Source organism: Pezoporus flaviventris, unplaced genomic scaffold (assembly GCF_033815535.1).
Source record: "Pezoporus flaviventris isolate CSIRO_AGI_PZ_B2104156 unplaced genomic scaffold, CSIRO_AGI_Pfla_v1 ptg000029l, whole genome shotgun sequence".
NCBI classification, from domain to species: domain Eukaryota; kingdom Metazoa; phylum Chordata; class Aves; order Psittaciformes; family Psittacidae; genus Pezoporus; species Pezoporus flaviventris.
Genome location: NW_026892577.1, coordinates 5,677,669 through 5,701,091, shown reverse-complemented (window position 1 = coordinate 5,701,091; position 23,423 = coordinate 5,677,669). Strand labels below are relative to the sequence as shown.

The 23,423-nt window shown below is 42.7% G+C and overlaps 1 protein-coding gene across 3 annotated transcripts in view; it reads left to right on the top strand.

Moving 5' to 3' along the window:
- Positions 1 to 617: 617 nt before the first annotated feature.
- Positions 618 to 23,423, top strand: part of HABP2 (hyaluronan binding protein 2) — a 66,071-nt gene continuing 43,265 nt past the window's right edge. For all 3 annotated transcript variants that reach the window (XM_061458712.1, XM_061458713.1, XM_061458710.1), the window contains exons 1-2: positions 618 to 721; positions 18,082 to 18,165. In XM_061458712.1, the coding sequence (XP_061314696.1) occupies positions 18,137 to 18,165 (29 nt within the window). In that variant the 5' untranslated portion in view covers positions 618 to 721; positions 18,082 to 18,136. The remainder of the gene's footprint in view (positions 722 to 18,081; positions 18,166 to 23,423) is intronic.

Sequence of the window (23,423 nt, the reverse complement as noted above, 5' to 3'; positions counted from 1 at the left end):
AGGCAGATTGAATCTCTGCTTTTATCCCTTCCTCCTGGGGGGGAGCTGAACCTTCACTAAAGTGTTTCTGAAAGTCTGCGAGGAACTCTGCTAATTGTGCTTACGTGTTTGCTTCCACATGATTATGCTCAGCTGTTTAGCTGAACTCTAAGAACTGTCAAGCCTCATTATCTAATCATACCTTCAGTGAAAAAATTGGGTCTGACAGCTTCATGGACATAAATGCCCTCTAGTGACTGGTGTTCACTGTAAGGAGCTGTACTTGCGTAGAGCCTGTGTATTCTTCAGAAAACATTTTCTTTCCCTGTCTTGAAGTGTTACTTAACTGGTCTCTTGGACATTTATTGGTCTGTTATGGGAAGCTAATGAAGCTTGTTTATTTGGGGAAACAGTTGCTCTTTATTCTTTCCTTTTAGCTCCATACTTGTATTAAAAATACTGCATGTGAAAACCCCTCGACATCTCTGTGTTTGCTCAGCTTTTCTTTAACTCTTTTTCCAGATAGCAGGAGCAGATAATAGCTGTCACTTCCCTGATGAACCCTGATGTCACATTCTCACCCAGTCTGGAGTAGCCCCTCTGTAACTAGTCTTACTTGGTTAGTTCTGTTTCTCCACAGATGGAAAAACTTTGTTCTCCCTAAAAAGCAGGAGAACCGAAACAGGAGGGTTTGGACTGTCTGGTTGTGTTCCCAGCTCTCACTGAGAGATCACTTCTACAAGTAAATCTTTTATCAAAAACCCCAGACTAGTACTTGTGTCCCCAGTTCCTGGATTTTGCTTCTGTTAGCTGGGGTTCAGGCATCCAAGGAGCACTGTTGCAGACAGTACAAGATGTCAGCTGCCTTGGAGACCCCCTGCCCTTTAGCTAGGTAGTGCCAAGCCCTCCAGAGAAGACCCTAGTACTGCTGCTCATTGACCTCTGGATGCTTAGGTCTCTGCTCCCAACCCATGCTCTAGTGTAGACCATGCATTAGTGTAGACCAAGTCCATTGAAGTGGCACTTAACCAGAGCTTTGAATCTAGACCTCATCCAAGTTGTCACCAGATCAAGAGGCGTCTTTCTGCCGCTTGAATGGAAGATGCAGGTCTTGTTCATTGGCAAAAGGCATTAAGGCCACAAGAGGCATGATTCATTGCAGACTTGAATCAGGAATCCTGAACACTTAGTGCTGCACTCTTCCTCAGCTAGCAATCACCCAGGTTGGATCTGCTATGGTTCATGCAAACCCACTCTCTTGTTCTGAGGCAGGTTCACCTGACTCCTGGAAGTCCTTCATCCTTATGTCTGTGCCGGCTTTCTGGGGCTGCTGGCTCTTTGTTTCTGGCAGCCCCTGCTGAGGTCCCACACATGCAGCTGCTGCTGATTTGCATGCGTGTGCATTGCTGCCAACAAGCTGCTGCTTGGCCACCTACACTGACCCTTCCTGGTTGGGTTTGGATTTTGTTGCTTTTAATGCTGCTAATCCCCAAATCTTATGTAGGACAAATACAGGACAGCTAAAGAAAGATGCTTTTTTTGGCGAGAAAGCCTCACAAATGTCTGTAGTAAGCACGTGAGTGCTACCCAGAGACGGGGGGAGATATTAGTCTAGCCTGACTTGTTTTGGGCCTTTTAAACTAGGGTATTTCCAATATTTGCTATAGAAACATCTTCTGTATGCTTTTATGCATGTGTATGTCTCTTTTCCATGTTACTCTTAGAAGGATTTCTCATCCAATTCATATGCTTGTCACTTTTGGGTGTCATTGCCTCCTGCCATGCTAATTAAACCAAGAAGGGGGGAGGGAGCAAATAGCCATACAAATAAAAAAATACAGGCTTGTCGTATTTGACAAAGGCATGATGTTAAAAGAGAGGGTTTTCAACACCATAACTGCTTCCTTGTTACACCTAGCTAAGGGAAAATGCAACTCATGTTGTGGTTTTTAGTGATTAAGTGGTTAATGATTTAATGAACTAAAAAAAAAAAATCTCATTTGTTGCATCCCTTGGACTCAGAAAAAACCTCAAAGAGCTGATTTTCTGTGTACCTCAGTCCAATATTGCTACCTGCTGGGATATGAACACAATCTCTAAATAAATTGCAAGTGGCCTTGGGCAAATGGAAGAGTTTCGCTTTGATCTTGCTAGAGAGAATGAAGTCAAATGTTCAATCAATCAAATTCATAACTTCTAGCTACAATCGGCCTGACAACAGCCTATTATTTATTTTTAAAATCGTATATTTCATTATTGCAAAACACACAGTCTCTCGTGGGGGGGGAAAGACTAAATTATTGATAAGCCTTATATGTGACTGAGTTTGTTGGTTTTGACATGCTTGTCACTAACTGTTGTCAGGAAGAATTTACTAAGATGTTTAGTCTGAAAAGTTGGCTGGGATTGTGTGTTGTGCCACATTTAAACTGGGTAGAGGAAACTTTAATAGCCTCTTTCTTCCTGAATTCCTAGTTGGTAAAGACAGCTGAAGGCAGATTGAGCTTTCTACTGTGAAAACAATGCATTAGAACAAGCATCCTTTGTTTTAATTGCTGCAAACCAGATGATTCAGGCTCTGAAGTTATCCACGAGTGGCGATATGAAACTTTTACTTGGTTTGTGTATTTCTGAAGACAGCAATTCTCAGTCTGCAGAATACTTATATAAACAGGAAAGGGAGAACAATTAACCCCACACCTCAAGAATCTGTTTGCACTGGTGTTTGTCAAAAGCATCTGAAGAGTAGGGAAGAAGAGTGTATCAGAGAAGTCTGTAGGGAGACTTGCTTCTCATAGTCATCCTATTATACAAAAGCATTTATAGAGATGCTACAATGGGTACTTCTTCCAACTCAGCTAGGGTTTGTGAGGAAGCTGTGCCTACACCTAGATGCAGCTCCAATATGGCTCAGAGGACCCCGTGATTGACCTATCGCCGTGTGCCTGGTAATGGATAGAGTATCTGTAGGAAAGCCATGACCTTTTCACTCCCCTGTTGCTATTTATGTGACCCTTACAGTTCTTGCTTGTCTGTAAATAGTTGCTATCAGGAGACCTAGGTCCCTGGATATGTCTGAAGGTGTTCGTGGCAATACCTGAGCACCACAGGAAAGAGTTGAAATCCTGGCTCTTTTGAAGTCAATAGATGTTTTTTATAATGGACTTTTTAAGGTCAGGATTTTGTCCTCCTGTTCCTTTAGTCATTACTGGGCAGACCAAAGAACCAAGGCAAGTGCTATGATTCTAATCCAGCTGAGATACACCAGCTTGTACCTTTTGTGCAACATGAGGAAAAATAGCAACCAATGTAAAGTAACTGAGGCATGGTGAATCTAATCAGTACTAAAAACATCCACATATGTATTACATGTATATACATAGATATTCTTTGCATCCGAACAGATTCATAAGGACTTAAGCATTTGAGTGATTAGCATGTAAAGCTTTCAAAGCCTCACAAAGATGCTATATAATGTATATCTGTCAATACATAAGAGATACAGCTTCCAACGTACCCTGGATGAACAATTAATGAAACTGCATCTGTCTGATTTTTTTTTCCAAACAAGAAATTATTAACTTCAGCCTTGCAGATAGTCTAAATACAGAAAATGTAATTTCTTCCTTCTTGCTGACACAACTCCTGAACAGATTGAAGGAGGCAGATTAGTAATACTGCCCTGGTTTTGCTGGAGGAAAAGGCAGGGATAGCTCCTTCAACCCTGTAGCCTGGGTTCAACCCCAGAACCTTTAGGTCTGATGCCTGTTCTTTGTTATGGTGACTTCCCATCAACCTTAGCTGTGCAGGATGAAATTATCTCTTCTGATTTGTAAACAGATCTCTGCCATCCTTTGGATCTGCTGCTTATTCTGCACCTATTCCTCAAGCAGAGGTTTGGTACATAAGAATTCTGCAGTATATGCAGAAAACACCCAAATGGTGAATGAGACCTGTTGTTTTCTGTGTGATTATTGCACTCTTAACTCAGACAATCAGAATCTATTCCTACCATCATTTGGCTCTGTCAAGTGGAGTCTATTTATAACAGGAATTTTTTTTGGACCAAGTCTGGTTAAAAAAAAAAAAAACAACATCTGAGGTTAAAGTTGGCTAATGTCATGCTTAAAGGTACTTCATTTCAAGTGGTACTTCAGGGTTAAATTTTGATCCATGAGTATAATGAAAGTAAAAGTCTGCAGAAATGTCTAAAGCTTTAGCATCTCCCAGTTATAGGCCTTGAAAGACAATTCTGAAAGCCATTTTAATGGGATGGTGATGCTATTACAAAATCCATGAATGGGAAAAACTTTTCTTCCAAGTGCTGGTCTTCTCTGACCAAAAAAGGCCAAAAAACATCATTTTATTTCAGCTTAGTATAACATTGATCTAATTTCATTCTGATTTTGGCATGTCTTTATTTGAAATTAAATATTTCAGGTCAGTGGAAGAAGAAAAAACAAATGTTGCCGTAATCCTCAGAATGTTGTGTTAGTCAGATAATGAAATTAAACACTTGACTGTGTTTGTTCCCGAACAATTTGTTCCATGAGCTTTTTGATGCTATTTCAAAATCTTATATTGATTTTGCAGCAGTAGAGTGTCCCATGTGTTAGAAGTTCCAAGAGAAGGTGAAGGAAAAGCTGAGCAAAAGGACTGATTTAATCAAAGTTTAGTGATCTTAAAGTTGAGAATCTTGCCCAGATCCTCTAGGGTCCCTCTGCAGGCACTGACTAAAAGAGCACTTTCCAGGAGATGGTTTGTCCCAAGCAGTTGAGCATGGGCTACCTTTCTCCATAGGAACAGAAATAACTCTTAGAAGTAAAACTTGTATTTTTGAACTCTTTCTTCATCTCCCAGTTTTAGCTGCTGTGCTTCACTGTTTGTCAGAAGCAACAGTACAGAAAGACTCAGCCTTTCTATGTCCCCCTGTTCAGACCTGTCAAACACCACCATAAATGCAACAGGCAATCAATAAATCTGGGTGGCTTTTGGGAACTTTCCTTCCCAGTGCTTGCTTAGCAACTCTGATAAAGAGCTCATACTGTCTGTCTGGTTTGACATGTATGATGGTCCTATTTGCACCCAGGTTTGGATCCTGCCTGTGAATGCCTTTTAAGCCTCACACTAGTTCACACTTGTTGCAAAGCCTGGAAAATTAAGCCTTTCCTGAGCTTTACTCCTGTGGCATCACTACTGCATGTAATTATAGACTGTAATGTTATTTTATTATGAAGGTTTAGCAAGATGAGCAGTTTGAGATGCTTAATGCCTAATGTGCAGTTCAACTTGGTTTTGATTTCCATTATGAGATTTATTATCACTGGGAATACGTGTTCCACTTGACACTGTCTTGTGCCCACCGAAGCTGAGTACACAGACCTTTTTTTTAAGGTTAGAAAGATTTACTTGTTCTTTTTAATGTCCAGGACTAAGTTTTCACATGGAAATAATGTGTTGCCTAAGTATACTCTGATACTTCCGGCTATAAGAGTGGGATAGAATAATTTGCTTTATTTCTGTCTGTCTCAGCTATCTGAGAAATATTTCAAAGATTTTTCCTGCCCAGGTTTCCATTGGGCTCTAAGTGACTATTGTCTGTTTTCAGAAGTTCACAGCATATATCAAAATGTAGGAATGAATATCTCTTTCCTCTTAGCACGCACACAGGCTCAGATCATTGTGGGAGGGCAGTGCCAGTGTTGTGTACTTTGCCAGATGCTTAGCTGCTGTGATAATGAGGGCTATTAAGGAAGCAGGGATATTAGATGCTGCAATCTATGATAGTGGGGGATTGTGCTTGATGACTCAGAAAGGTCTCCTCTGCTGCTGTGTTCCTGTGTTTAAGGGAGGTGGTGTTTGTTACCTGCCAAGCAGCCTCTGATTTACAATCTCAAAAGCACTGTGAAGTGTCAACACCAAATTAATTTCTTTGTGCTTCTGTTGTAATCTCAGACAGTCCCTTCTGATACTTGGTGGTTGCGAAAGGGTGGTAAAATCAGCTCTGAGGTTGTTTTGGGTTTTTTTGGCTCAACTAAACATCAGAGGAAATCCTTCCCTTTTCACTCAACTGTGATATTAAGAAGAGCAGGGACATGACTGGGTTATGTAGCTGGAGTCAGAAGTGTTTTCAAAGGAAAAACAGAACTTGTAAACTGGATTGTCCTGTAATTTTTCTTAACCAGGTATATTTTGCTGTTAACTGTAATCATATAATATCAAGCAACCCACATACTGTCTGTTTACCAACTTGCCCACTTGGAAATGAGCATGTCGTGAATTGTGCTGCTGGAGGTGGGTCAGGCATGAGACCTCCAGAGCCAATAACTATCAATTGCTTCTGTCTGAATTTAGATGCCATCTGCACCAGTACACAGCAGGAGCAGATGCTGAAAGTTGACCTCAGGTCCCTGTGCAGAGGACCGTTAACATGGGTACTTTGCACAGGGCAGGTCCATCTATTGCCATTACATATGTCAGAAGTTTCTCATTCACTTCGGCAGCCCCAGTTTCAGCCTTAGCTTTGAATGCACTTAGTAAAGGATTTTTTGTGAAGAGCTTTGATAGCACAGCATGCCTACTGCCTTTGGGTTTTGGGAATGTTACAATTGGACATGATCCCAATGAACTCATATGCGCTGCTGCCTCACCCTGTGTTGGTTTTGGTTTCCTGTTCTAGTTATGTAATACAGCATTTCATGATCTTGAAAGTTGGAGTTCAAGGAGTCCTTTTTGCCCAGGCAAGCAATTGTGTACCTCATACGTTTACCATATCAGGCCCTTCTGAAGGAACCAGAAGTACCATTTGACTGATTGCTTCTAGATTTTGCATGGGTGAGGTTTCCCTTTTGTATGCTGGCATTTTAACATCCCCAAAGAGAGTCTTTAGCAAGGGGAAACCCTACAGGCAACCCGATACTGTCTCCAAGTGGAAAATGGAACTGAAAATACCAGGCAGTGTCAGATGTCTCAGTTCTTTTCTTTGACTTCAGCAATGTCCTTGCTGTGAAGCCTTTTCTGATTTAATTTACTCAGGTTCTTGGGATGCTGCTCATCTGCATCTTGTGCTTTATCAACATGCAATCATTGGCAATTATCTGTTTGCACAAAAATATGATTATTGCATTATTTAACTTCCACCCTTACAAAAGCCTGGTCACAGTAAGCTGGGGAAATAGACCTCTGCCTGTAAGGAGAAGCTAATTCGCCCTGGACGTGTAGTTGCAGTGAGCCTCTCTGAACTAACAAAGGCACAAAACTGAAGCAAGAGGATAATCACAGCATATAGGCTGGAAGAAAGGCCCACACACCAGGCTTGCATGGCAGCTGGCCCAGGCTAGCCTGGCTGGTGCAGGCTCCTGATAGAGGTCCAGCCAGCTCTGCCTGTGACAGCAGCACCAGGTGCTGCAGGGCTGAGGGTGCACTGGCAGTGCTGGACTCTTGCAGTGGCAGCAGCTCCAGAGCTGACCTGGTCAGAGCATTGCCAGCTCCAGCATTGACCCTCATTCTGGTTTTTGATGCACACGTGAATCCAGGTGCAATTTCTCACTCTGGTCTATGAAGCTCCCCAGGAAACCTGACTGTGCAGTACCACTGCCTATGCTGGTGTGATTCCTGCTGGCAAGTGGAAGACCTTGGGTTTCACAACACTGTCGTGTTGCTTGGATCTGTCCTCCTCCTGGGAAGAGCAGTATTTGAATGTGGCACTGCTCATCAGTGTCCATCCTGATTCCAGCACTGAGCTTTGTGTCTATCCACAGATCTTAAATTCACTATAGTGGTGGGGAAAGTGTTTTCACAGGGGCAGCGGAAAAGATTTTAACTTCGTGTTTGACTTTCCTAAAATGAAACTGGCAATGGCTGATGGCCAATTTCTGTTGGTCTCATTGTGTTATTTTAGTCTAACTTCTTAAATCACAAAGTGCTTATATTCCTGATTTTATTCTCATGGTAGCACAAACTGCATCTCATATTCTGGATATAAGACATGGTTATCTATAAATGCATGGGAAGGAGTGGATTATGCAAATGTGCTTATTACTCTGTTAGGGTGCTGGTAGTGGTTGGTTTATGCTGTCTTTTAATTTGAGCTCATTAACACTTCAGGCAACACGGTTTTTCCCTGTAGTCTCAAAACAAAATCATAGTAAGAAAATATTGCCAAATCTATTTTGTTTGGGATGAGACACAAAAAGAATAAGAGGCTGCAGATTGTTGACCAAGCCCCCCTTAAATCCCTCCTGTTCCCCTCATACAGGTCTTTGTTTTATCACTCCAGAGCTGAAAGTATCAACCGGGAGCAAACGTACAATGCTTTTGTAGTTGTTTCCATAGAAATTAGGCAGTTCTGCTACACTTTAATTGCATGCGTTGCAGATCATGTCAGAAGTCATTCTGACAAAAAGGCCGGGGAACCTTAATATTTTTGTTTACAGTATGTTAAACAGATGTTTTTTTCAGTGTAGAGATAAGACTACATTAACTATGATTTCATAAATAGAGGCTCTCACGGCTCGGCTCCTCTCGGGGCTGCTCTGATTTGCTTGTTGCATGACTATAATGAGTTTTTAATTACACCTGTGAGTCAAGGTGTATAACAGAACTAAATTACAAAGCAACTTATAGTCGAGATTTTTCCAGTGTACAATGAGCTAAAAAAAGGCTTTTTGTCCAGAAGGACAAAGGAAATATTTTTCACATTATTTAAATTACAGCCGCTTTCTGAGCAAACACAGTGATAACACAGAAGATTAAGACAGACAAACTTTTTATTTGCTTGGTTTTTATGATATATTTATTTATTTTGGAAGATGCTTAGCCAATTTCTCCCAAGCAAGCTTAACTCCTTGTGAGCAGCTGACTGAGCCTCTGGTGGTTTTCGTACTTGAAGCTTACAGCAGGTTATTTTAACTTGGCTTTGTTTCGAAGATTTTTTCTTTTCCTATAAGAATGAAGTAGGCCAATAATGCCATTAAAAAAAATAATCCCAAATTCTTGCATTTAAAAGAATTGAGGACAAGTGATTTTAATCCTTGAAGGAAAAGCATTTAACTTGGGTCTGTCTATTCTGCGTCATCTGCAGCTGTCTCTTAGGTTTAGTGGTACCTCTATCTACTGTGAGTAGTTGGGAAACTTGAATCATAAAGTGATTCTTTTGGTCATACATGGATGCTCAGTGAAGTAACAGCAGCCCAGTAATTCCATATAGACTGGGTTCTATATTCCATATAAGTTGGGGTAATATTCAGAACAGGCTCACTTAGTACAGGCTCTTAAATATGTTATTTCAAATGTGTCAATCTGATTCCAGACTTGCTGGGGCCAGTGGAAATGGGCCTGGCTTCAAAGTTGTGTGTTGATTACAACTAGATTGAATATCTTCGGAATTTACCTGAAACACAGGGTGAGGTTCTTGAAGCTAATAATGTGAATTAGGTTTTTCCACTGTTGGAAAGCCATGCAGTCCAAGCGCTTCCCTTCAGTCAGACATAGGAAGGTAAAAAGTGCAAAAAGCAAAGCAGTTTGCCGTGCTTGTCCTGCCCTCATGAGCTTACCCACAGGACAGCCTTTCCCTATGGAACTTTACTGTCCACGGATGTGGACATGCACTGAGTAGGCAGTATCTCTATTCTTACCTTGGATATCTTACAGGGAGTGAACTTGTTGTGTTTATGTAAATATTACTTAATGGCCCAGGGTGAATGGACCACTTGAGATAAGCCATATTTGAGGCAGCCTTTAGGCATGTTGTTCATGAACTTTCATTTGTCCCTGAGTGGAACTGAAAGGGAATAAACTGAGTGTTGAAATGTAGTGATGGAAGAGGAACACAAAAGCAAGGGGTAGGAAAGAAGGTAGGGCATAAGAGGGTTAGAAGAGGTGGGTGGGTGGGAAGATGAAAGAAATAGAGATGGAGAGAAAGATAGGTAGTCAGGCAGCTTGCACTGAGTGATTGGTACTAGGATGTACTTCCAGAGGAGACTTAGCTGTCCTGCTCTAATTGCGCAGAGTGCAACTGGCTGCAGCTACTGGCTGGGACACTGCTTTCAGATACTGGTTCCACTCAACACAGGTTTTAATGCTGGTTTGAACAAAGCACTTTCCATTTTCATAGAAAAAAGTGGTATCTGATCCCATTGGGCTCTAACTTGACAGCAAATCGTGGTGGTGTCCATTGTAGTGGCTCTGGTTTGAGTGAAATTCAGAGGGTTCATTTATCTGGGGTGTCATCATACCATCCTGAAGTTTCTTCCAGTACCAGGTCAGAGGCCAGCAGAAAGAGGCACTAATTCTGCTTCCAGGGCATACTTCTTTCTTGGAAAACACTGAAGTACTGGATGAATCCTGTTTGATGCGAAGTCGCATGTTAGATCTGGGATGTTGCTAATGTCAGTCTCTTTGGGTTGGAGAATAATACTTATATACAGCTCTTGCTAGGACCATGAACAGAGAGTGTAGAAGGCCAGATCTGTAGCAGATATTTTCTATAAATAAATCTTTTCCATTAATCTAATAATACTTTATCACTTGATAAGTGTCTACTGTTTCTTGCTAAATGCAGACAGAAGGGACGTTCTCCCCTTTGCTCTGCTGACTTCAACCAGTGTTGGATGCCTTAGCTCCTCTGCAGTGAACAGAGCAGGACTGTCAGTTTCTGACTTTTTACCTGTACAGGGTAAATGTCAGTGCAGTAACTGAAGAACTTCCCTGATGTTGCTGACTTGAAATGCGTTCAGGTAGTCTATCACAGTTAGTTTTCTTTCAGAAATCAAATTACCTTTGATGTCCGAAACCTCCAATTATTATCATTCAAGACCAGAAAGGCTGATTCATAAAAAAGAATATAAAACAGTGTTCAAGAAGCTGGCTGTGTCCTCTGCTTCTTCCCCCTTTGTGGCATTTGGGCCCCTGTTGCCATATGCTTTAAAGGCCTCCAAATGATGTGCGTGCTTGCAATAGAGCGACGTACAGTAGGGCTGTGGTAACTGAGGACAGCGTTATAACGCGTAGCTCTCCAGATGTTGTCAACCTTGACAAGTATCTATTGAAATGCAGATGCCTCCTTCTTGCACCCAAAGCAGCAAATGGTTCAGCCAGATCCCATCCCTCTGTCTCTAACAAGAGGGGAAAGGACATGCTTTTGATGATACATAATCATGTGAGGCTGTCTGTGCCCCAGGGTAGGACCACATCATGCAGGTGTTTTGCATGTTACTCCATAATGAAATTTGATATTTGACCTACTGTACCCAAAGCTCAGCCAGGAAGATGCAGGGTTATCCAAGGCTAGGATTTGTCTCCTTGTTTTTTGACTTTGTGTAAGTGAGATATGACCTCAGCCTTGACAAAAGATGAAATTTTATGAGCATTTACCTGCAGGTGGAAGATGCTAATAAGTATTTCTGGCATTCTAATATCTCTCCACTTAGGCTTTATTAAGAAAATCTCCCTTCCTCCTTTAATCACTGGAGCTAGACATTTCTGAGCTTTGCAGTCCTTTAAAAAGAAATAAACACACAACAAATCGCACTTGACTAACTTTGTTAAATTCTACAGGAAAGCAAATGTGAAGTCAAGTCTCTAGAGGTTAAGTCTTTGGCAAGAGGAATTTATAAGCGGAGTATGCATCTATTTGTTCTCTGATTATTTGCTCTGCTGACAGTAGATGAAGAAAAGACGAAGCAGAAGATTTGTGCTAATTTAGAAAAATGTTTGAAAACGTTGGCCTTGCAAATCCAAATATATTAGCTAAATGTTATTGAATAATAATGAGAACAGGCGTGTATTGACTGAAGGACTTGGAACTATGAGAAATTAATTTGTATTTATTTAACACTGCCTTTCAATGGATCTTTGTTCGTGCTTCTGTGGCTTGGATTTCCTTGCAAGAGCTGATCTCTTTTTATAGCAGTTCTTTATTTTAGTAACCAGCCTAAGTGCCTCAGTTCCCTTACAAAGCTTGAACAAGAAACGGAGTAAATACACAAAGCAAAGGCTTGCTTCTCAGAGGTGCTATTGTTTGTACAATGGTGAAGTGCCAGCATCTCTGCTGTGGCCTGGGCCACCTCTTGCTGGATGTGCAGTAACCCTACATCTTCCCAGACAAATGGCTGGAAGAAAAGAAGTCTCATCTTTGACTTACAAGTAGTGAGTTGAAGTGGAGAGCATGCAGGAGACCCATCCAAGTCTGTAATAGCAGTGATCTGGGCTTCCCCAAGCTGCAACCCCTTACCCTGAGCATGCTTCTCTCCTCTCATTCTGTGTGAAGCTCGCAACTTGATGCCTTTTCCTTACAAAAAGAGAAATGTTTCATCAGATTGAAATGAAGAGTCATAAGGAAGGAGATCTGAGAGGAGCTTACAAGTAAAGGGTAGCTATTGAAAGCAAAAGATCAAGATCCCTCCCATCTTTACTACAAAGATGACCTCCTTGCCTGGCCTGTGCACCATGCAGGAGTTATCTGTTATCTTCCTCACTCTTCCAGCACCCTGAGTGCCTTCCTGGTGTTTATGCACCCCATACTGCTGTACCCACAAGCACAACAGCATCTGGTCCTATGTGCTACTGCTGTCTGCTGAAGAGCACTTATCTGAATGCCATGCTCCTGAAGGCCAGCGCAGAGCATGGCCAGGTGCTCTTTGACAGACTGTGGCTGCAGAGTTCCCCATCTCTCCTTCTGCACCCGAAATAAAGAGCAGCTGGGCTAATTTCATCCTCCCACCTACTCTGTGGGGCAGCCTCAGGAGGCTGTTTAGTCCTCCCTCACTGAGATTGGACTGAGCACTCTAGACCCTTCCTGACTTGTTTCTAATTTCTTCCCTCACAGCTCCATCAATGGCACCCTACAGCTTACTGCTGCTCCAGGGGGGCTGATGGCTCAAACTCAACTTGTCTTTAACACCCTAGTGAACACAGAGGGTCGTTACTCATCCTTTTTTCATAACAGTCATTCATATGAGTAAGATTTTGCCCTCTCTGCCTTTTTCCTTTTGTGCTAGACTAAGCAAACCCATGTCTTACTGCCTCTAGTCAAGGCTGTCTGTACAAGGGTGTATCCACGGTGTGGATGGGGAGTCTCTGAGCTCAACTGCTTCCACTTGCTGCTTCTCCATCACTTCAGAGTCTGTGTCCTTTCTGTGCCCCACAAAGATGCTGGGATCCCCAGTCCCCCACCATCCTCCCCATTTTGGGAAGTGCCACCAAGGGCTCTTGGAGATGTCAGTGAAAAAGTTTCCCATTTTCTGTACAGTTGAAAACCCAGAGGTTAGGCAGCATTTGTAAAACTGACCAGAGAAGGCAGGATGTCACGTTCCTCTTCCTTATGGGCATGGAAGTGTTAAAAGCTTCTAAGCTTTCCTGGGGACAAGTTAGATGAAGTCTACAGCATGTTCATAAATGGTTGCACCGTTGCCCTCATGTGCATGCGTTATCTGTAGCAACTCAATACTTTGCAGAGGGCTTTAAGAAAGTGTAAGGCTGAAACAGACTCTTTTTAATCTCCTTTATTTCCTCAGGCCATCTGGATTGAGTAAACACTCAAGACATCTGACAGGACAAAGTTGAACCTTAGCACTAACAGGTTCATATGTGTGTTAAGAGCCAAGACTGCTTGCATTCGGAATGCTGGCTCCAGCGTTGGCTCACAATGAAACCTTAATAGCTTTTCTGCAGCTTATGTGTCTTAAAGTAGGGCCAGCTATGACTTCTTGCCTCATGGGGTGTTGTGAATGTTTATTACTTATTGCTGAGAGCAGACAACATTACTAAAAAAAAAAAGCTATTGGTCTTATTTAAGGCTCATTAAGATCTTGCAAATTTGGCCTGTACAAAGTCATCCTCAGGAATTACCCACTGAAGTCACTTTACACTTTCTTGTGTAAGAATAGCAGAGCCGAGCCTTTAAAACGCTTTTCAAATGAATCTGCTCTCAACGTGGTCAGGAGAATCTTACAACTGGCTACAGTGGAAGCAAGGGATATGGTCCAAAGTAAAAGAATTGACACTCTGGGAGTCTGAATGAAATCTAGTAACTAATAAATGAAAAGTTCTTTTGTTTATCCTTGCTGGCAAGCAGCCTGTCCGTAGTGGGAACACCAGTGCCCAAGTATGATCTTTATCCTTTTGGATTTATACGATGCTAAAATGGGAGCCTGGCCAAATCATGAGGTGCCCTTGCCACAAAAAGCAAGGACAAAATAGGAGCTTAGCTCTGAGAGCTGTTCATGAAATCCATGTGAAACAGCTAACTCCATGAAATCCCTCCCTTCGCAGCAGCGTATAACCGTAGCGCTATGTGTATTGTCCCTGTTTGTGTCTGTCCTGCGCAGGATTCCATTAAAGATCCTGCTAAGTTGCTGATCCCTGTGCAATGCTGAGAGTATGGTGGTTGTATTCAGACTGTACCAAATGCAAGTTAGAGGCCTGAATGCTTTATGTTTTAGTCCTTCGTGTCCCTGCACTTGGAGGACTTTCTCATGGTTTAGTCAGCTCTTTTACTGCCTTGAAGTAGGACCAAGCGTCCAAGCCACTGGCACTTGTGTGACTACCTGCCTCTGCGCTCACTGGTGTCAGGAAGGGGATGAGTAAATCGTAATTCTTTCTAGGGTTTAAAAAGAAAGGTTTTATCCTTAATTTATTGTGATGGGATGGTCACAAAAGGAAGGTTAAAGTTCTGTTCTTCCAGTATTGCCAAGCTGTCCAATGCTTACTCTCATCTATAGCCCTACTGTGAGTCCTGTGTACTTTTATCGAGGTTTGTGTTGATGGTCTGGGTCTATGAGAAGGGAGTATTCCTATTTATTGTTCCTAATCCAGAAAACTAATAATCTACTTGGTTTTCATAATGTGTTTAAATATTAGGCATTGGAGTAAGAGCCAGCTGTTAGATATGGTGCTTTTCCCTGAGCTTTACACTCAAGATGCAGGGTACATTGGTAACATTTTCTCTGATTGTTGTATGGATGCAAAGCTGCTGGAGGGAATTTAGAGGAATCTTTGCACTGAGCCACACCTTAAATATTTGCTTAATGTTTCTGTGTGAGCATCTTTCTTTAATATGAAACCCTTCACAAGTAAAACCTGTGAAAGACATTGTATTAAAATCAGGTGTATAATAATGGATGATACAGCATAACACAGTGTAACAATAAGACAGTCTCTAGCAGCAGCTTCATGGAGGGGCTTTTTAAACCACAGACCAAATAACCCCACCTATCACTAAGCATCTTGGTGGGCTGGTTCATGCCTTCTGCTGGAGGGGGGCGGTGTGTGGTTTCATCTAGCCTGGTAAATCTGAACCCCTGTTTGACACCGCTGCAGCCTGAGGTTGAGCCATTTGAATTTCACCCGTATGCAAAATGATTGGGACGGAAGGTGTGGGGGAAAGAGGCTTTTAGCTAGTTAGAGCTTTACACTGTTCATGGTATGATGCCTCCTGATGGGAAGCAGTCTAATAAAGCTTCCATTTTCAAGTTGAGATAAAAGCATTACCTATCCAATAGATCTGTGTGTAGACACTAATGCCTCTCTGCTTTGTTTTCACGTATTATATGTACAACTGGCATTAATTGTTGCATTTTTCTTATGTTTTTCCAGTATGTTTTTAATCTCTGCAGGCTGTATTGATTTTTTTCCTCTGTTGCTTCTGCACTTGCCACCAGGACCTCCTTGTAGATAAGGTGTTTCAATTCAGTGTGTGATATTTCTTGGGAAAACACTCTAAAACACTTTTTTTTTTTTTAATGTGTTAGTTTTTTCTTCTTTTCCCCCCTTTTGCTATGTATTAAAAGAAAGATGCTGGAAAAGAATTCAGAGCACAAAGCAGGGACTTGCCAGTGCCCTTTCTCTTTCAGCAAACTCTTTTATTCTACTGTGAGGAATGAAATGCTTCTGTTACAGCAAACACAGACTTGTGTTTTACAGCAAAAGCCGTTTAAAAGGTTATACACGGGCTGTACACAGGGTTGAGTTTGGTAGCGAGAGTCTTTCTGTGTTGCTAATATTGAGAAGAAAAGACCACCTATTCTGAAGTCACAGTTGTTACAGAAGGACCCTTCTTTCTAGTGCAGTTGTCATGTCTTTAATTCAGAGCTGAAGGGATGCTTTCTGGTGAGCTAAGAGTTAAGGGGAAATATTAAGCTGCCACAGAATTAGTCTTGGGGGCTAAGAAGAGGGTGTCCTTGGCCATTCCTCTAGCATGATGGATGGTGACAGGGAGTAACAAAATTTGACATGGGGTGTGCAAATCCAGTGACTGCAGATAGATAAATCACAATATTTTTGAGGTTGATAAGGCTTATGATGCATCCCTTTAAAATAACGAATATTGCAATTCTTCGTTATCTCAGCATGTGCAAACACCATAGAACAGTCTGAAAATACTGGGGAGGTGGGCTCAGCCACCACCTCCAGGCAAGCAGCACTGCCAGAGATGACTTGGAGTATGTAGTGTTCACTAGTGTTGTGCAGATGTGATTTATGTCCCTGTCACTCACCTCCCACCATACCACTGTCTCACCATGCCAGGCACTGTAAGTGGTCCTGCCAGAAGGCAGCTTTACTCCCCAGCTTATTTGCTGCCAGCCTCTACCTATGCCCTCACCTCTCTAACCATAAGCTCAGTTGCTGAAACTTGATGTGAGCACAATTAATGTTGGCTCATCAACCTCTTGGCTTTCACCACATCTGAATTTGTGTCACAAGCTCTAACCGCAAACCAACCGTGGCCATGGAGGTCAGACAGAAGGGGAAAGGTGTTCCTGTTCCCCCATTGTGGCTTTGGCAAGCAGCTGCTGTGGCAGCTCTGGTCCAGGGGAATAAGATCTGCAGTTGTTCAGTGACAGGTCTTGGAGAATCCAAACCACTGTCAAGCCCTCTTTAATTACTCATAAATGGAGCGCTTTCACTTAGCTGGGGAGGTAGGGCCTTTTCCTGCCCTGTGCCTTCCCTTGGCCACACCAGACATGCAGTATTGCTGTCTTCTCTCTTTTCCCGTTGTGGACCTTGTGAACCTGCTGCCCAGAGTGTGTCCTGCTGGTTCCTGGATATGCCACAAACACACAAACCCACATTTAGCAGCTAGCAAACAGCACTTGGGGATCATGCTGGGCACTTCCCACAGCCTGTGTGTATGATGTGTGAGCTGGCAGCATTGCCTGCCTCAGCCACACATCACTATCTGAGCCCTTCAGATCCACTGCTGCTCATTAGGTACTTTTCTATATTACAGCAGTGTCCATTTGTGCACCCCCAGAAGTGTCAGGGCTGATGGTGCTGGGGTGATGTCTCTGGCAAGCAGTGGTTTTGCGTGAGTGTCAACTTTGGAGGACTACTGGCTGCTAGTTCAGCCTCAGCCTGATGCTGCTCTTGGGAGTGGAGGACAGGAAAAGATGAGCTCCTCTTGTCTGAGTCCTTAATGCACCTGGTAACGTGCTTCTCCTCTATCCCCCCACTCTTTGACTCATTTGGGTGGCTTTGGCTGCTTACAGACCCCCCCATCAACAAGTGATGGGGTGATTGCACTGCATCCCTCACTCTTCCCAGTATTTAAGTGGTGGGGTGGCTGATTTGGCTCAGACCTTGCATCAAGCTGGAGCAGAAGCAACTTTCTTTTAAAGCTCAGGGTTCAAAACCAGCCCAGTATTTCCCATAGCATTTTATTGCCTGGGAAGCCTTATCTTGGCTGTGCCCATATACCATCAACCTGGGATGCTCCAGCACCCAGCCTTCCCTGAGCAGGGAGAGGTGGAGGAGATGAACTTCTCATTGAGGATAAGGGAAAGAGCAGCAGCCTGAGCATCTCCCAGCACATGCAATGCAAGAAAATGCCACGAGTAGGTCAAAGAGTCTGGGCTCTGTTGTCACAGGCTGTACCTCAGGCAAAACACAGCTGAAGGAAAAATCAGAAACCTTCCAACCTACTTAACTTGGATCCTAAGCAGAGTGAGCAACGCTAGAGCAGGACTATCCATTTCCATCTGATGTCCCTAAGCGCAACAGTGATCAATTCAAAGAAGAATTTAATATTAAAGATTCAGCCACCTTCATCAGAAATAAGCCCTGATTCAACACAGATGTACAAGAAAGAAATGTTTTGAATTTCAGGTCTACACCCCAGCCCCAGAGAGCTAAACGCTGAATAGTCACCGCTCTGCAATGCATGCTGTCTCTCGGAAAGTTCTGCAAAAGGTGAACTGCACTGCGGTTTGTTTTGCTTCCAGACTGATCTAACTAACTGCTCAGACTTTCAAAGGCACCGTGTAGGAGTCTGACATTTAAAAGAGGGAGGAAAAAAAGGAGGGGAGAAAGAGTAATATTCCCATAGAATCTGAATATGTATTTCCCCCCCTTTTTCCTGACGGAAAGCGTGCATCTCTAGCGCTGCTGGGCTGGTGTTTGCTCCCTGCAGGCAGAATATTGCTCCGTGTGTTTCCCAGTGGTGCCAAAGGAAAGTGTGTGTAGATGGGTGTGCTGATGTCAGGTTTGCTTCCCTGGGTCGTGCAGTGAGAGGAAATCATTCAAGAGATGAGCTCTACCTGCACCGTGAGATACAATAAGAAATATTTGCAAAAGGCTTTCACGGGCTGGGGGAGATTTAAGGATGGAATATATCGAGTGTGCCACAGATCGGTCATCTGCCCAGGAGGCAGAGAAATCTCTGCTCTCCTTACTGTAACCAGGAATTTACCAAATTCAACTGGGATGCAGTTTCAGTGTGTTCTTCCCCCTCTGCAGCAGGCAGAATTTCCATGCATGCACATACATATACAGATATAGAACAGAATCATATAGAATGCACTGTTCTGATACGTGCAAGCATTTTCCTTATATGCTTATACATTTTGAGATACACTGTGGATGCAAATCAGCTCTGTGGAAGCACAAGAAAGAAATTTCCACATCATACACTGAAGCCACAAAGATGTGTCCCCGATGTGGTTTTGCCTTGGTATGAGCTTTCTGAAATATAGCACAAACCAAGACAAAAACCTACTTTTTCCTTGGAAAAACATCACCAGGCAATACGGATTCTTAGAGAAGGATTTTTTTTTTCCCCCTACCATACTGGCACACACACACACTCACAAGTGATGTGGACTTAGATGTTAGTAGAAACCCAAAGTCTAAAGGTCTGACAAACAAATGGCACAACTCCCTGTAATCCCACTGAGAGAGTGTCTGGGTTGTTCAGTACAAGCTTCACTCCCAGGGCCCTTGCAGATGCTAAGGGAAGCTGCAGGTCTATGCTGAGTGCTAGAACGATGCTCTGATAGTCGGGAAGAATTTAGCTCTCAGAAGCTGAAATAAATGCCTTGTTCAGGCTGAAAGTGGTGGATGTTACTTAGGCTTGTGGTAGTGAGATGTGGAAATAACCCATTAGCTTATTGCCAGCATTGGATGTGGACTGTTGTCCTACGAAATCTTATTCACAAATTGTTCTTACTTACGTGATGCTTCCCACTGAAGTAAAACCCAACTCCGATGCTGTTCCTTCCTCTGAGCTTCCCTCTATGTCCTGTCTCTTTTCTTTTTAACAGAGATGCAAGCTCTTTGGGGTAGGGGTTTTCAGCACTAATTCTTACACTATAGATGGTGTCATATAGGTGAGATGAGAGACGGTGAATGTCAGAGATTTAAAAATATATAGCAAAAATACATATCTGCAGGGATTTCAGCAAAAAATGCACTCACAGGAGAGCATTGATATAACCATCTGCAGAACTTGTTTTTTCACTATGTTAATATACTGGTATTATTGGACAAATGCAAATCAAAATCTCTCTTGTAATAATTTTAATTTTAACATTTTTCTTTCATACAAGAAAGCTGTGAATTTCTTGGGTTGGTTTGGTTTGGTTTTGTTTTTTTCTCCTGGTTTTATGGTAAGGTGAGCTAAGAATGCTTAACATAAATTTTGAAAGAAACTTAGTTTACATGAAGTAAAAGAAAATATGTTGTGTAAAAAAAAGGCAGTAACGGGTCCTCTTTTCACTCCTTTTTTGATGAGGTTGTCTCTTGTAAATTTTAAAGGCATATTTTATTAAAATTATTTCAGTATTTGCATCTTGCATATTCCAGTAGCATTTTAATATATATCAGTGGTGCATTTTCAGTTCTGAAGACTGACAGTCTTTCAGTGCTGCACGTTTTTCATGTTGGGGGTTTCTTACATCTGGTTTATAGTTTAAAGGAAAAAAAACCCTGTGAACTGATTTGCACCAAATTCCCTCATAACAGTGAGAGTTTATGTTAAAAAGGGATTGTGAAAGTGAAGGGGAAGCAGGGAAGAATGAAAAATAATGGCAGAATAATTCTTGTAATCACTCAGGATAGGATAAGCATGAAATGCAGCTATAATATGAATGATAATCTGAAGGGGGAAGTAACAGCTGAAAGACTTTCAATTAAAATATACTAAGCTTAACTGATTGTGCAGATAAAGCACACTGATACCGCAGTGATGGACACTACATAAATGCCAATGCAGATTCCCAGAGCCCAGCAAACAGTTTAATTAAAAATGAATTTCAATACAATTATTGTTGTAGCCTCACAAACAACTACAGCAGAAAGTCGTATTTTGTCGCGTGAGCTCCCGACGCATGGAGCATTTCATTGTAGGGTATTTATGAGCCCCACTTTTGTTTCAGACCTCATAATGGGCAGTTGAAACACGCAGCAATGAATCTATCCTTGTATCGGTCCTTTGTTCTGGCATTTTATCCGAAGCTCTGATAGAGGATGGGGGGACAGGCAGGAGCCCCCTGCTCGGCACATTGCAGCGCTTGGGTTGTGTTTCAGTGCCCTCTCGTGGCTCGCATGCTGCGGGGACATGGGGGACAGCCAGCCCCATGCAAGGACTTCATACTCGGGGGTGCTCCCATGTAGTTATATCTCACCCCATCACACCCTGCGTTGCCTTCCAGCGCTTCCAGCAGTGCCGGCCCCATACACAACCCCATGTGGGCATTGCTACCCAGGAGCAGAGGTGTCCTGTGGGGCTACACAGGCTGATGGGGGTGAGCCAGGGCCACCTGTGCTGGCAGGGACACGTCTCACTGTCACCTGTACCCTGGGAGGAAGCACAGACCGCCATCGCAGTCGGCAGGGGATGGATGCTTGATGCTTGCTACTGACCCCATTTCTGGACCAGGTCTGACCTGTCCGGTCTCTTGCTGTGTTATGATTCACACTTTTGTCATGTATCTGGACATCAAGGGATGCTGCAACCTGAGCGGTTCCTGCCTGCGTGGGTTTCTGTAGCAGTCAGGGGTTATGGAGTGTGCAATGGCCACTTCAATACTTAATCATGCATTTCAGAGTTCCCCTGTGATCTATATGTGCACGCTACTTAAAACGTCTATCTGGTTTGTTCTGCTAACATTTTATGTCACCAGCTGCTTCTGTCTGCCTCTTCCTTTCCTCCCAAATCAAGCAGTGCTTCACAAAGTGCAGCTCTCAAAGCTGGTGCAAGGGGCTACAGGCTGAGGCACAGGCAGGTTACAGGCATCTGCCCAGGGAGCATTCCACACACATCACTGTCTACAACCTTCTGTCTGAAATGAAGTATCTTGTTCCCTTATTCCTTTTTCCCCTATTATTGTTTTCTTATTATTCCCTTATTATTATTGTTTATTCCCTTTATTCAATTTTTCCTTTATTCCCTTACTATTATCTTATTCCCTTATTATTATTGGTTTTCTCTGATTATTGTTTTTCCTTATTCCCTTATTATTATTGTTTTCTTTTCCCCAAAACGGTCACATTCATTTGTATCAAATAGTGCAGTACATGTGTTCTGGTACATAAAGCCCCATCTAATTCTAAATCAAAGTGACTTATCTAAGCCTGGTTAGGCATCAAGCTGTGACCATTCCATTCAGATCACTTATGACACAAACTAGATTTAAACACCTATCTCCAGAAGCATAAACCTATGTCTTCTGACTTTACTACAGTTTTAGATGATGGTAAAAGTCAAAACCACAACCATAATTACCCATCAATTTCTCATTGTGTTTTCTGTAGTGCCTATCACTGTAAAACTTAGGATATGGTGTTTGGAAGTTAAATAAGTGATGTGAAACTTAGATCTTTGTTTCAGCTAGGTGCTTTTTACAGCATCAGGACTGAGTGCAGTCTGTAAGTCTTGTCTATGTACCATGTCTTTTATTGCTTCCTTGCTTGTACAGTGCAGCTTGGGAATTATAAGACAGGAGGATGTATAAACTACACAGCCCTGTACTGCAGATGAAACTGATCCCTGCTGTAGTGGTGCTGAAGGTAGGAGAGCTGCAAATAAGAAGGACTTCTGCTCAACGTTTTGTACAACCATTTCACCAAGCAGTGAGTTGCCTAGCTCCTGAAGCTGTCTGCTGGGAAAGAGACAGTGGGTGGAGAACACTGGTTGGCTTTTAGAAACATTTAACCGCATAAGAATCATCTTTCCTTCCTCTGTTTTTCAGGTCTTTGTGAGACTGTGTAGACATCGCTTTTTATTTTGAGGGACACAGGAAATCAAAGCCAGACCAGGTCTAAGTTAAAGTCTTTCGTCTGTTACTGTTGTCCTCCAAAGGTGTGGGAATTTCTTCATAAGATGCTGTTGTATCACTGATACAACATGATAAAACATGATTTTATCTTCTGATAAACTGATGTTCCTAGTGTGGGGAGCTTTCTTATAAAGGAGCTGTAAAGAGGAGGAGAGATACCAGGACTCTCTATGCCTGTGCTGGCTCCTACTGGCCAGGGATTATGAAGTGTCAGTGGAACTGAGGCAGGGTTTGAGGCGTTCTTACATGGTACTGACAGCAGCAGTGATTTGCAGGTAGCTGCCACTTCTGCTGGCCAACAAGCTTGGCCAGACAAGTGTGCTGCAGCCATTAATAATACTGTGCACACACAGTTCTCAATCCTGTATTTTGTGAATCATAAAATGGGGAGATACCCATTTGTATACATACTAAGTTACCTTCTTTCAGACCTCAATATTTCACATCTCTAGTGTTGAGTGTGAAGTGCATGTGGCTGGAGAGAAGATTTACTTCCCTGCTTCGTGAATAAAATCCCAAAGGACCAAAGGCTAAGAGATGCCGAGCACCTATTTCAATGGGTCTTCCTGGCACAGGCCAGACCAACGTGCAGGTCATGCCACTCAAATGTCAAGTATATGCCCAATGGTGGGAAGAGCAGAGCGACCTTGTGTCCACAGCCCAGTCCTGTGGCTGTGAGTTGAAGTGCAGACGTACCATTGCTCTGGCAGTTCTTCTGCATCCCCCATCACACAGATCAAGCCAGTGAGACAGAGCTGCTTTGTTTGCCCAGACTGGAGTGAAGTCTGTGTTGCCATGACCTTGCTTTTCCGTGACTCCTATTCTAGCGAGCCCTATCTTGTTGCTCACTGACATTTCCTTGAATGCAACTGTTATTTGCAGAACGAGAGGTGA